Source organism: Typopeltis vanoorti, chromosome 7 (genome assembly GCF_054136105.1).
Source record: "Typopeltis vanoorti isolate ZY-2024b chromosome 7, IOZ_Tvanoo_1.0, whole genome shotgun sequence".
NCBI classification, from domain to species: domain Eukaryota; kingdom Metazoa; phylum Arthropoda; class Arachnida; order Uropygi; family Thelyphonidae; genus Typopeltis; species Typopeltis vanoorti.
This window is the reverse complement of record NC_143555.1, coordinates 403,706-419,335: the sequence shown is the minus strand read 5'-3', so window position 1 is coordinate 419,335 and position 15,630 is coordinate 403,706. Positions and strand designations below refer to the sequence as shown.

The window sequence follows — 15,630 nt, the reverse complement described above, 5'->3', positions numbered from 1 at the left end:
CATATATTTTTCAGAAGCGTTTTTTAATAATGGAAAAGTGGCTTAGAACTAGGACTTTGAATAGAACAGCAAATGAAACAGGTGGTGCTAACCCTAATTGTGATACACGTGTTGTAATGGCGAGTAAATCTGATACTATTAAAGTAGAAGAAACAAGCAGTTCAAAGGAAAAAATACCGTAGGAAATATAACAGTTCATATTTGGAATTTGGTTTTAATTGGTGTGGAGATGAAAGTGAACAGAAACCTCAGTATGTTTTGTGTTATGAAGTGTTGTCAAACGAATGCATGAAACTTGAGAAACTCTGACATTTAGAAACTAAATATTGTGATATGAAAATACGCGAATTGAATTTTTTCAGCGACACTTAGGGACATTACGTCATGGGAAAGATATAGTTTCGGCCATGGGTTCGATTAATAGCAAGGCACTGGAAGCATCCTAGCTCCTAAGTTTGCACATAGCTAAAACAGGGAAACCTTATTCTGTCATGGAAAATTTACTACTTCCAGCTATAAAAGATGTGGTAAAAACTATGTTTGGCAACAAGTTACTAAAAGAAGTTGATTTGATTCCTCTTTCAAATGACACTGTTGGTCTCAGAATTAATGATATGGCAGGTGACGTAGAATCTCAGTTAATCGAAAGAGTTAAGAAGAGCCATTATTATGCATTACAAATAGATGAGACTACTGATGTTACAAATGATGCACAGTTAATATGCTACCTAAGATATGTGCACAATATTCTGTTTTGTAGAACTATGTCATCCCGAACAACTGGAGAAGAAATATTTCATTCTCTCAATAATTACATAATACAGAAAGGGATCCAGTGGGAAAAATGCATGGGCTTCTGTTTGGATGGAGCTCGCACCCTTACAGTCAGGCTTATCTAGGTTGTTTCTAAGGTCAAAGAAGTAGCTCTGGATATGAACTGGGTACATTGTCTTATACACAGGGAAGTGTTAGCCTCCAAAGGAATGCCACCAGAATTTAAAACTGTGCTATACAATGCTCTAAAGCTAGTTAATTTTATTAAGGCGCGACCACTAAATAACAGGTTATTTTCAGTACTCTGCGATGAAATGGGCAGTGAATATATATACAACTTTTGCTATAAGCTGAAATTCGCTGGATTTCCAGGGGCAAAGTGGCAAGTGGTTATTTCAATTAATTGAAAGGTTATTTCGATTAAGGCACAAAGTTTTATTGTTTGTAAATGAACATAATTCTGATTTGCATCATTCCTTGTTGGAGAAGCATGGTTATCAACACTATCCCATCTTTCAGACATTTTTTCGAAAATAAATGAACTAAATCATAACCACATCTCAGTTTTTATTCCACCTTTTTGACTCTGATTCCTCTTGCACTATTCTTGCACTTCTCCCTTTAGGGAAATTCTTTAACTATTATTGATGCCTACAACATCAATAATGGATTAGTTATGTAAAAGACAGACAATTTCCAACATGAATCCATTTTAGTGGAAAATGATAATTTTGTTGATTCTGAGTTTCTGGAAAGGGTTTGTAAACTTTGAAACATTCTCTGTGCTTGGGCCAATGTTGTTTAATTTGTATATAAATGATATAGGAAACGGCTTAAAGGGAGATATTCAGTTGTTTGCTGATGATGCAAAGTTGTGTAGTGCAATAAAAAATCAAGCTGATGTTGAAAGTTTGCAGGAGGATTTAAATAAGCTGGTAAAATGGGCAAAAGAAAATGGATGTCAGTTCAATGTGGAAAAGTGTAAAGTCATGCAATTTGGGATTAAAAGATTACCAGCTGTGTACTACATCGATGGAAAGGTACTCCAAGAGATTGATGAGGCTAGGGACTTAGGGGTATTGGTAGATAGGGAGATGAAGTTCAGAGGACACATTGCTAAGGTGTCCAAGATTGCACATAGGATTACTTGGTTGTTGAGGAACACACTGACATCCAGAGATAAAGAGGTTATTATTCCCCTTTATAAAGCATTGATACTTCCACATTTGGATTACTGTGCTCAGGTCTGGTCACCTGGATTCCTTGGAGATGAGGAGGCTGTGGAGAGGGTTCAGAGAAGAGTGACCAAGTTGGTGAGTGATATAAAAAATGCTCCCTACATTGATAGATTGAGAGCTTGTGGATTGCAGAGATTGGTTGATAGGCGAAGAAGAGGGGATATGATAGAAACATTCAAATTACTAAAAGGTTTTTATAGGATTGATGCAGGGGAAATGTTTCAGCTGTGTGATAGTGATGGAAGAACAAGAGGTCATCTCTGGAAATTAAAGAAGAGTGTGGTTAACAAAGGTGTCAGAACAAGGTTTTTTGCCTGGAGGGTGGTGAATGAGTGGAATTCATTGCCTGACTTAGTTGTGAGCTGTTCGTCTGTAAATGAATTCAAGAAGAGATATGACAGATATTGTTTTGCTAGTTTGGGTCTCCCGCGATGAGTCTACTGACTCCATGGAGATACCCGTAATAATAATAATAAAAATAATAATAATAATAATAATAATAACTTTTATAAGAAATTTCCGTGGGTTTGCGATCTATTTAAGGCTTGCAGTCACTAGAAAGAACTTTGGTTATCAAGAAAAAGAACATTAACTGAGCTTTCAAGTGAGAGTGGGCTTAAAATGCAATTCCGTGATCTTGGTTTTGGCTCGATTCTGGATCTCGCCTTCAGTGAGAAGTGAATTTCTCGAATTATATGAAGAAGTATTGAAAACAGTCATGCAGTTTTCTACTTTTCTAGTTTTCTGCCTTTCTCACAGTCATACAGTAGAAAACTGCATGACTGTGAGAACGGATTTCATTGCTCCTTCAAATAAAAACAAAATACAAAAATCGCCTTAGTGTGGTGTGCTGATCTTCGACTGAAGTTGACCAATATTGAGCCAGCTATACAGCAATTCTGCAAGGGCCAAGTCTCATTAAAAGTAAGTAGTAACATAATTTTATCATATTATTTATTTGTTTAATAAAAATTAAAATTTTGTTCAATGATGATACACTTTTAATCGTTTACTTCCAATTTAATTAATTATGTTTCCATATATATTCAAAACATGCTTTTAGATTTATTATGTTATAAATGGCACAGTTTTTCCTAACTGCTGGTAATCCCCACATAGATTTTTTTTTAAAAAAATTACATAACTCAGTGGTCCGTAGAATTATTTTAGGCATTTTACTGGTCCTTGGGCTTAGAAAGGTTGAGAAACGTTGCTCTAATTTATGCCAGCTACAAACACATGACTTGTTATATGGCACGATGCACCTTACCCATGTGGGGGGGTCTGTTAACTTCTTTCCAAGCAGTGTATATTACTCAGTATAATATCCCATTTACTACACATAATTGTAGCATTTTGAAGAACTTTTCTCTTTGCACCTCATCTACAAAATTTCATTGCAGATCTCTGTTACCTTCCTATCATCTCTCAGGGATAATTGGAAGAACATACGGATTGGTCACCAACATGCGAAATCACGTGTAGATAAAATTTCCCAACAAAATAGTTATGACTCTAAAAATTACAATGATCATAAAAGAGAAGTTAAATTTCCACCGTGTAATAATAAACAACCCATTCCAGAAGACTGATTGATTACCCTATTATCGGAATGGATTCTCCTTTTTGTGACATGTGCAGAAGCGTCGAAGGGTCTCGAAACTGTGGGCGTATACAGATGACATAAATTTTGGTGTAAAAATTTGGAACATAGTGTACATGAAGTAGTGTAGTATGCCATTAAAAATAACTTTGTAAAATGTTCTAAATCAGTAACTAAATTATTTCATTCTGGTGAGTGATTTTTTAAAATAGTTAGCCATAAAAATGTATAGATAGAAAATTTTTAAAATCTGTAACATTTATTTTTTAGATGTATATAGATGCACTAATCGAATTTTAGAAGCCCACTAATCGAATTTGGGTATCGAAAAAAAATGACTCACTAATCTGGGGTGCATTAATTGAGGGATTACTGTATACAGTATTAATTAAACCAATTTATTAATAAACTCATGGCATCTGTCATTTCTTTAGCATTAAGCATTCAAAACAAATACACACCAACACTAGTTTAAGACACAAGTTAAATTCTCTTTTTTCAAATTTCCAAATAATCATCATTTTGATATAGTGGATTTCTTTAAACATAAGTATCTTTATCTTAAAGAGTTATAAAGTTATATTAATTATTTTCTTCATAAATTTTACTTCAGAGTTGCATACAAGTATTCCTTTGAATCTCTCACCTGCTGATCGGCTATTGGAATTATTAGGAAAGTGTTTCCAGGTATGATTTGTAGTTTAAGATTTGGATAATTTAAATCCATTCATTCACACCATATTTATTTATGAAGTAATATATTCAGAATTTGAATTGGGTATAGAAAGTTTTTTACCTTCGGTATAATATACGTTAAAGATACAAAGCTATTTTAATTGTAAACCTGGTTTTAATCCATTTCTCAAGTAAGCAAACAGACAGGTAAGTCAAGTTTGTGCCTGTAAGTAGTGCAAGTCTGGGTGACCCGCGTGTAGTGCAAGTCTTAGGCAATTCGTGGTAAAGGTGGAATAAGCTCTGATCACTATTCTTAGTATTTACCCTTAATGCAAAGCACATCTTGAGGAGATGCATGATGTTACACATTAAAGGCAAGGAACCACTACCCGGAACGGTTTCAACCTTTATTGAGGTCTCATCAGTGGGAGCCAGTCTTAGAAATACCAAGGTTTAAGTAATACAGAGCTTATAAATATTTTATTTTACCAAAACAAGTTACCATAAGGTGCTTTGACCTTATTAAGTAAAAATCTCAGGATGAGAGATAGATGTAGAAAGTTTTTTACCTTGGGTATAATATACGTTAAAGATACCAAGCTGTTTTAATTGTAAACCTGGTTTTAATCGATTTCCCAAGTAAGCAAACAGAGAAGTCACGTTTGTCATTTCTCAATAAAGATTGAAACCGATCTGGATAGTGGCCCCTTGCCTATAATGCATAGCATCATACATCTCCTCAAGGAGATATGCTTTGCATTAAGGGTAAATACTAAGAATAGTGATCAGAGCTTATTCCACCTTTACCATGAGTTGCCTAAGACTTGCACTACTTGCAGGTGCAAACTTGACTTACTTGTCTGTTTGCTTACTTGGGAAATGGATTAAAACCAAGCTTACAATTAAAATAGCTTGGTATCTTTAATGTTGAATTAGGTATATTGAAATTCAACTCTGGATTAATTATTTCTTGTTAACCACAACTAACCATTATTTAAATAAGTGATTTGATGTGGATGTTATTTCTCCAACAAACCCTTTTAAATTTAATACTTCACTGAATTCAGTATTTTATGAATGTGAAATTGAAGAAATTTTTATGTTAATTTCATAGTTGCTTTCTACATTTTCTGGTTCTCACCCCTTTTAGGTTGATTGTTCTTGTTTTACTCTTAAAATCATCTGATTCTCATTAACTTATAAGAAAAAAAGTTCCTATTTGATACTAATGAGCAATTGATGACAATATACAGCCTCTCCCTGTCAACTCTGCCTGCTCATGGTGTGGCCTGTTTTCTCAAAAGGGGTTCCGGAACATCCAGGGAACATTCCCACTGCAAAAGAATATCTTCATGTTGGAGGAAATGTGATCTACACCTGCTAAGTAGTAGACAACCTTCATCACCCAGTGAAACACCACCAACCTGCTTATTGCAGTTTGAACTGCCATGTTTGACCTCCAAAGCAGATGTTCTGGTTTCTGTCCATTCCCCCCCCTTTCTCCATGCAGCATCTCATATCTCAATCTCATAAAGAGGTAGATCTATATGCTTTGGATATGGGCTTTTTCAGCGTATGAAGATGGGAAGAGAAACTTATCCATCCTGTTGTCATTACCTCACTACTTTCCAAAATAATGGAGAAAGTTATTAACAGTCAATTTTGCCACCTATATATAGGCTACCAATTAAACCACCAGTATAGATTTTTCCACTCTATCTCCTTGGCTAATCTCTTAGTGAACATCATCCACCACTGGACATGTGCTGTGGAAAGGTTTGAAGAAACAAGGACTGTTGCTCTTGGAGGGAAAATTAAGGATAATGAATGCAACTGCAAAATAGAAAATAAGAGACAGTCGCTTGTAAGAAAAAATGATTTAAGTAGTCATAAATACACTGAGAGAATATGAACGGATTTCTGGAAGAAATGAAAAGAGTGAGAGAGAGAGAGAGAGAGATTTGTTAGAGTCTTGCTGAGATATGATAATACTGAGCAAATGATTCATTGTGCAGGCACAAGCTGTGTAGAGAGAAATGGATGTCAGTTTTTGGATATGAGGCATGGGAGGCATGGTATGAATATGCGTGTAAGCTCAGCTAAATGCAAACATGATAATGATATGAATTTCAATAAGCATGGTTATGAATCTCATAGACGTAGATCTATATGCTTTGGATATGGACTTTTTGAGTGTATGAAGATGGGAAGAGAAACTTACCCAACTGGGCCAAGCAGGCTGCAGATGTAAGTATATCAAACAGCAAGCAGAAAACTTGTTATGTTATACACAATGCCAGAAGCATCAGGAATAAAGATGTGAAGTTTGTTGCCTTGGTGAATGTTTTGGTCTAAGATTGTTGGAACTTTGATCCCAGAGTCGAGGATGTGATATTTTTATGAAGCATAGAAGAGATAGGAGAGTCCATAGTTCACTCAGTTTCAACAATGCCCTTAGTTTGAATCCCATCTAGGATGCAAAGAATCATTATCAGGGATGTTCGAAAGCAACTCCGACTAGCGCTGCCTTTTTAATGCACTAGGCACGAACAGTATCGTTGCAGTGACTAGACTGGATTCTGACTTAGAGGCGTTTAGTCATAATCCCACAGATGGTAGCTTCGCACCACTGGCCACTTGACCAAGCACATGTACCAAGCCACTGGTAATCCTGCCAATGGCTATGAGCCACTGACAGGATTACCAGTGGCTATGAGCATATAACATCAATAGATCGCAATATGGTGGCTGCTCTTCTAAGCACGACACCCAGACCAGTACCTAGGTCGTCTGCGGATGATTTGGTGCCTGCACGTCACATTGAATGGTGTGGCATAGGAAGCAGCTGCCACATAGTCTCAACGGCTGCCTTGATGCTTCCATTGTGGCCTCATTGCCACTTTTTCTCCTTTATTCATTTTCACCTACTCTGAATTTAATTCATGTTTTCTCTTATTTATTGACCAAGCACATGACTACTTTGTTCACATCTTACAAACTTACTTACTGACTAGCTTACAGACTAACTTATACTAGTTTACATCTAACAGCTAAATTCTCCCTACTCCTATTAGTGAACTTCATATCTTTCTTCTAATTTACTTCAATATTGGAATGAAATCAAATCAATCATCGCATTCGATTCTACTTTCAATACAGAGTTCTTCATTATTAGACATATCGACTTAGCAAGATCCACAATCTACCGAGAAACCCAATGAGGTTGGGAAATAAAGACTGGTTCCCTACTCATCAGAGGATGAGTCTCAATAGATCGCAGTATGGTGGCTGCTCTTCTAAGCATGACATCCAGACCAGTACCTAGGTCGTCTGCAGACGGATTTGGTGCCTGCACGTCACACCTGAATGGTGCGGCTTAGGAAGCAGCTGCCGCATAGTCTCAACGGCTGCCTTGATGTTTCCATTGTAGTGGCCTCATTGCTCTGATGATGAGGCCACTACAATCATAGAATTACACTACAATTTCGCACCATGACGGTACAAAAGCAACTCCGGCTAGCGCTTGGTGAGTTAGCTGATCTCATGTGGAGGTGGAAGGGTTCTTCATCCTGCATACAGGCAAACCAGCCAGACCACACACAATTTATATACAAAGTATACTATACTAATAGGATAGGGCTAACCACACTATCCTGGGATCATGGTTATGAAATCCAAAGATACCTTGGATGGTTATGAGCACTTAAGGACTCATTAAGAACCTTAGAAGAAGAAACAGAACAGATAGGAGAGAGGGAGGGGAGTTATTAATGAGACCAGATGATTTGAGTATATTTAGGCCAGAAACTTATGAAATGAAGAATACTAATAATGTCCTATAATACTGAGTTTAAGACTATCTGGTGTGAAGTGGAGGTGCTAACAGGATGAAATATATGGCAGGATTTTACTTATACTTACCTACCTAGTATGAAATGATGAAATGCATCACCAGATTGTCTTAATGGGTACTAAAAGTAATCATTATGGGGTGACTTAAATTATTATGAACATAGATTGGATAGTAGAGAAAACTCATAAGATTGAAGGAGAATTTATTTAGCTGTTGTGAGACAACTTTCTGGAAAAGCATCTGAAGGATAATGAATTGTTGGATCATGAATGGAGAACTTTTAAAAGAAACTATTAATTCAAGATCTAACAAGTCTAAAAGCCTACAAGGAGAAAACTTGTACTTGGGCAAGAAAGAAAATGTATATATTAACTATAAGTAGGGCTGTAAATACTTTGATGTAAAGTTATAAAAATAATCTTGTCTATCCAAAATCATGTAAAGAATTTAAAAAGAGAATATTCTATGTAATGTGAGTGGATTGATAAGATGTAAACAATCCAAAAGTCGCGTGCGAACCATTCATTTGAACGTGTAGCTTGGTGGCAAAGGCATTTACACGGAAAGCGGCTCTAGTTCGTTTTCCCGTGAAGATGCTACACAAGGCGACGTAATGTACTGGATGATCTCACAGGCAAAAGGAGATGAGTGCCATGCGGAAGAACATAGCAAAGAGACTGCGCCAAGGGTGCACAATAAAAGCTCCCCTTTCTCAACTCTTTTTCGGTATGTTCCTGGTTCATGATTTCTTGGACGTTGGGTCTCTCTCTCTCTCTCTCGCCTCCTGATGGATTCCGGATCACTCTTGGATGTTGTGTGTCAGTACCCGTAGTTCCAGAGTCCTGGATAGCTATCTCTTCAAAGCGGAATAGCTGACCGTGACCAAAGATCCGGCAGTGCTGATGAGAACAAGTGGCAATGGAGCGAGACCAGAGTAGGCATATCGGCAGCCGTTCGGAAAATCCATATCGTGTGACCGCCATAAGTGACCACGTGGACAAAAGCCAAAGGAAGGATGGAGCTGTATTAGACAAAGCTGTGAACAAAATAGACGGACCTGGTAATCTTGCCAAGAGATGGTAATGTACAGAATTTTGTTATGTTCCCAGTTAGAGTAAAGAAAGGAAAACTTATGTAATTGTTGAGTGTGGGCATTTTGATAGATAACTTTTAGGTGATTACCATAATTGGCCGTGGCCTATCTCAACTGGTTAATTTGTCTGAGAAGGGTTATAAATGAATTGTGACAATGTTTAATGTGAGAGATTAACAATACCTAGAAGGAGATGGAACAGATAAATTTTAGACTTGCATATTGTATATATTAATGATTAATCTCATAGAACGAGTTATTGCTCATATTCAAGTGTTGGTTTATCCAATTTAACATAGAATGATAATGAATTAACTAAGTGTATATGATATATCTGATTGTATGTGAATTAAAACCTCAATAAACATGCTTTGTATTTTATACCTGGAACTGGCCTGAGATATGAATTCAAATTACCACTCATAAATCTGAACCTAAGCAGGGGGGGGGGGAGGTTGAAAGTATAATAAAGTATTTTAGAAGCAATGACTGCAATCTAAATTAAACATAGTCGAAGTAGAGTAGATTGTTAATGAGAATAAGTGCTAGATTTTCACCTCTACAATATTCTGAGAAGGTCTCCCTGGATAAGAATTCCTTCTATCCTAAGATATTGGCTGGTGCAGCGTATCAAATAAATTTGTCAATATCTGATCAGGAGACAGTCTCAGATCGTACTCTTAAAGGATTCGTTCCTAACTAAGGAAAAACCTTGAACCGTTAAAGGATACATGTGACTAATCTAGGAAACGGCCCAAAAAATATAGATTGCCTTTCTACACAGAGTGCGATAGATAAGAATTGATTTATGTCTTAAGGTAAGTTGAGACTTAGAAAAGTTTTATTCTTAGTGTAGGAAGGCAAGTATAATAAAGAAAATATTAGGAAAAGTGGCAATTTAACAGAATGCAACTGCAAAACAGAAAATAAACGATAACTTGAGGTCAAAAGGTGTTAGATTTGATCATGGTGTCAGGAGGTATCTCAATTAAGGATGTGACTATTTTGCCACCAAATGGTAACAGTAATCATGCATTACTGATTTAGGTAGTAGCTAAGTATATGGATGTTCCATATTCAGTAACTGCAAAATTAGGATGGCTAATTTTGCAGTTACTAAATTGGAAGCTTTTGAAAAGATGTTTAAATGATGCACTATCTGAATGTCTCTAGAGTTAGATGAACAAATTAGGTGGGAATGAAATGGATTGATTGATTTGATTCTGCACAAGGACAACAAAGGTCATATTGCTCCAAAGCAAAGTTACTAGAGAGAACAAAATGGATGTACAGCCTTATTAAACAAATGATCCATAAGAAGATAATGTGGAGGAATATTATGAGAATAAAGATAAAAGGAATTATAGAACATATAAAGCACAGGCCAGAAAAGTTATTACAGATATTGTATGGAGTATGAAGAGATATTGGCTGTGTAGGCTAAAGGCAAACGAAAAGAATTTTTTCTTTATATTGCAAGTAAAATAAAGAATGAATGTGGAAGAATAACTTTATTGAATGCAGGTGATATCCATGTGCCAGAAATAGATCTGATTGTTCAGATAATGAGTGCTCACTTCACTAAGATGTATCAACATGATGCTAACACTTCATCTAATGTAGTGTTAGCATCATGTTATCAACATGATGCTAACACTACATTAGATGAAGAGATAGAGGTGCATGAGAATGATCTAGAGCTATTGCATAACCTGCATAAAAATTCAGCAATTGAGTCATGGGATATCAGCACGCATATTAAAGGAATGTTCAGCCGAACTGCTTAGGTCATTGATATGTTTGTGTAATTTGAGTCTCAGCTCAGGAAAGATCCTACAGGGGAAAAAAAAAAAAAAAAAAAAAAAAAAACTTACGTAGTGCCATTGCACAAGGGTGCAAAAATTTATGTGCATCTACTTGACCTATCAGCATGTCTCGAGTGGTGGTGGTAGGGCAACTGTTACCCGACACTCCTTGAAAGGTTTCCGGAACATTCTAGAGGAATTGCCAACGAAGTGGCTCCAACGATGGTCTCCAGTTGCATACTCTGCATCATCGTCTCTTCACTTCCACTCAGCTGATAAGGGAACCTGAACACTAGCAGTTGCAGCAGCAGTAGTCATTGTAATTCTTCTGCTCTCCTCAGCACAGTTTTGTTTTCTTTTCAGCTCCCCCCCCCTTTTATATGCTCCCTGCTCTTTGTTCTCACCCTTCGAATCCGTAATTACCTGTTGGCACGGTGATGTCACTCTGGTTTACTCTCTGAAGGTCCTTGCCTTAGGCGATCAATTTGCTTACAAGTTGTTGTGAACTTTTCTGACACACTATTCTTATAGCTTACTTACAATGTTAATATCACTTAATCCATTTTTCTAATTTTAAGTAAAATATTTTAACAGGAATTATTTAACACAATTTCCAACACAGTAAATTTATATTCAGACAAAAGGAATCTTACATTGTAGATTTAAGGTGACCAGAAAAGTTATTACAAGGAGCAATCAGTCTTTTGACTATTGTTGTTCAATCTACCTTAATGATATTGGGAAGGACCTTACTTGATGTTCGATTTCTGATGATAATACAAAGAAAGGTAGGGTAAGCTGGGATGCCCCTGATGTACAGCACTTACAGAATGATTTGAATTGGCTGGAGCTGTGTTCAAATGATAATGGCTGCCAGTTCAGCATTTGTAATTGTAAAGTTATGCACTTTAGCATTATGAAATTTCTGATGTCATATTACATTGGTGGGATTATGCCTTTAGAAACTCATGAGGCTAGAGATCTTGAAGTTATGGTGTATAGGAAGTTTGACATTCAAAGGTCACATGGCAAAAATTGCAAATATAGTAAAACCCCGTTTTTACGTTCCTGCAATTTACATTTTCCTGCCATTTACGTCATTTTCCGTTGGTCCAATCTTAAGGCCTATTCTTACGATATATTGTTTTCTCACCATTAACAACTTGATGTGGATGTTATTTCCCATGATTTGCATTTTTTTTCTAGGGTGGCAATACTGATTTTTGAATCGATTTCTGCTGAAATCTTCACATTTCCTTTGTTCCCAGATGGCATTGCTTTTGGCTGTAGTTTCGCTTCCGCCATCACGGTGGCTTGCACTAGTGATGAGCGATACCATGATTTTTGAATCGCAGTACGAATTGATATTGCTGAATTTCTGCCACGTAATTTAGCATGTGAAAGTTGCTTTGAAGTTGCGGTGGTGGATTATCCATGTCAGTAACATGGAGAAAAAAGACAGAAAATGTATTTCAGTAGAAGTAAAGATGGCAATTCTGCGACGTGTAGATTGGCATGTCGGAACACGTGTGCATTTAGCAAAAGATCTTGGACTCTCTGTGTTTACTTTGAACACGATAGTGAAAAACAGATCAAGCATTGAACTCAATGCAAAGCAATCTGGCGCTATGTCAAAAAGAAACAAACGAAAAGCAAAAACAGTGAACAATTAAAATTTTTTTTAAATAGATAAATGTAAAGTAATTGTAAATTCATTTATTTTTAGTTATGAAATTTTGTAATTGAGTATGTAGACTCACATACTAGCAGTAAGTCATCTTTTAGCCTTTTTTTTTTAATTTTTTTTTTTTTTTTTACATTTCCTGCTTTATACACTTTTTTCCATCAGTCCCCTGAAAATTGGAAAAAAGGGGTTTTACTGTACTACTCAGAGGATAATTGAAATGCTGAAATGAACATTGACATATAAGATGTTATTTTGTCTCTTGACTGCATCTTGACTACTGTGCTTAGAGTTGGTCTTTTGGTTTCTGAGGGAATAAAGAAACTGAAGAGAAAAGAGTTAAAGATGATATTAGGATTATTGTAGATAATGATGACAGATTTAAAATATGTGGACTACAGACAATGGTAAATAAAAGAAAGAAATGTTAGGATTATTGTATGTAGATTATGAGGACAGATTGAAAATATGTGGGCTGCCTACAGTGGTAAATAAAAGAAAGAGGAGCAATATGATTGAGGCCTATAAACTTCTAGAAGGCTGCTGAAGGACATTGGTTGATATTTTCTGTCATATGAAATATGGGAAGTTAGTTTGTGTGCTGATTGAGAGAGGGGATGAGAACACTTGATTTTTTTCTCACAGTGCTGTGAGTGAATAGAACAATTTGCTTGTTGAAATATTGAGTACATCATATCTAATGTGAACGTGAACTTTCTAAGTTTTATGCCATTAAAGAACCTTAACCTTGTTTACATCAAGTGAAGATGTTACTTTCATGTTCATTGCCATGTTGTTTTGATATGCCAAGCAGTAGTATGGCTAGAGATCTTGAAGTTATGATGTATAGGAAGTTTGACATTCAAAGGTCAGATGGCAAAAATTGCAAATACTACTTCGAGGATAATTAAAATGCTGAAATGAACATTGACATATAAGATGTTATTTTGTCTCTTGACTGCATCTTGACTACTTTGCTTAGAGTTGGTCTTTTGGTTTCTGAGGGAATAAAGAAAATCTTTGTACAATCTTTGTTCTTGTACAAAGATTGTACATATCCAAATAGAAAATTTGATATAGTGAGCGTAAGAGAATAGCTATTGATTAGAGTTTGTACATTCTGCAAGTTGGAGGTTTTGGGAGAGACACATATCATGATGATAGGATGTTTTTTAAATCAGAAAGCAGGATAAGATCACAAAAAGGGGTCGCGAACAATTTTCCCAAATTAACTGATGAATATATTTTCAACTGCTAAGTTAAAACTGAGTTAAGAATGTGGATAAAACTGTTACGAAGGGTTTATGTAGTTTACTAAAGTAATGGACATTTCTTTTTAAAATATGTTGAGCAGCAACAAACTTGTTCTGGTTAAATCTTTTAAAACAAAGAAGAAACAAACTTTTTTATACTCGGAGTAAAGTTTTTAGAAGAGAAAAGAAATTTAAAATTAACTTTGTGCTGTATTTCATAGGAAACAAGTATTAGAAGAACTAATATATATTTAAAGGAGATATTAAAGAAGAAAGATTGTCATATTCAAGATATACAGGAATCAGGCCAGATTTGAGTATTGTACATGATCTGTATGTATGTAATGTAATGCAAAAAAAAAAAAAAAAGTAAAAAAAAAGCAGGTATGACTTACTTGATTCAATTTCAGTGAACTAGTGCTGAGGGAGAAATCAACAGTGCTTGTTAAATGTAAAAAAATTTATTGTGAAAATTTATTTTTTCTGATTAAAAATTCTGTGATAATGTAGAGAGAAATTGGAAGTTTTTTGCTTTATTAATATCTTGGTGTTTGTATTTTTCTGATGTGAAGTCAGTGCCCCCCCCCCCTTTTTAGATAATTTAACTTTATTTTTAAAGTTGAAGTATATATATCACTTGCAAGAGACAAAAATTTTTGAAAGAAACAGATATCAATTACATTAGTGTTATTTATTTGTAAATAAAGATATTAGTTTAAATTATTTTGTCCCTCACTCAATCACATTTGCCTTTTTTAATAAACTTACAATAGTAATTATTATTGTTATTAAGAGAGACCTCCAGGGAGTCAGGAAGTCATTGAAGGATGTCATGCTATTCACACAAGGTATCATACCTATTCTTGAAGTCATTCATGCTACTTGCACATGCAATATCTAACAGTAACACATTCCAATCACACACCACTCTACGAGAGAAAAATGTAGCTCTCACTCCCTTTTTGACAGCATTCGTTCTCAGCTTCCAAGGATACCCCTCTTCTTTTCCCAAACTATATAAAACAAAATATACTTCATTTTATTTTATTTTACTAGTGTCCACAACCTACAAATTCTCAATCTATCTTCATAACCAGTATTGCAAGAGTATCAAAAATGATATCATCCTGATATCATTTTTGTTACTCTCCTTTACTCTCTCTCTCTGCTGTATCAAAATCACCATGGAAACTAGACCTGCATGCAGTACTCCAAGTAAGGTCTTATCAAGGCCTAGTAGAGGCAAAATGACATCTTTATCTTTACATGTCAAGGTTTGTTTCAATCTGTTTGCCTGAGTTGTATTTACAATTTTTGCTATATGACCCTTGAACCTCAACTTCTTATCTACTAAAACTCTAACTAAGAACCTACTAATATATCTACTAAGAACCCTAACCTGATCAGTTTCTTCTAGCATAATCCCACCAATATAATATGACATTGGATATCTAATCACACCACCTTACATTTATTAACATTGAAGTGACAGCCATTTTTACGTGCCCACAATTCCAGTCTATTCAAACCATTCTGCAAGTACTGCATATCAGCAGCACTCCTGATTACCCTACCTATCTTTGCATTATCAGCAAATAACTGTATGTTGCATGTCAAATCCTTCACACTCTCATTATGTAGAGATTGAATAA

At 35.6% G+C, this 15,630-nt stretch overlaps 1 protein-coding gene across 1 annotated transcript in view; it reads left to right on the top strand.

Moving 5' to 3' along the window:
* LOC150104442 (uncharacterized) overlaps nt 1-15,630 on the top strand; it is a 242,607-nt gene that overhangs the window by 39,906 nt on the left and 187,071 nt on the right. The window contains exon 3 of the mRNA XM_090395648.1: nt 4,229-4,302. Coding sequence (XP_090251774.1) covers nt 4,229-4,302 — 74 coding nt within the window. The remainder of the gene's footprint in view (nt 1-4,228; nt 4,303-15,630) is intronic.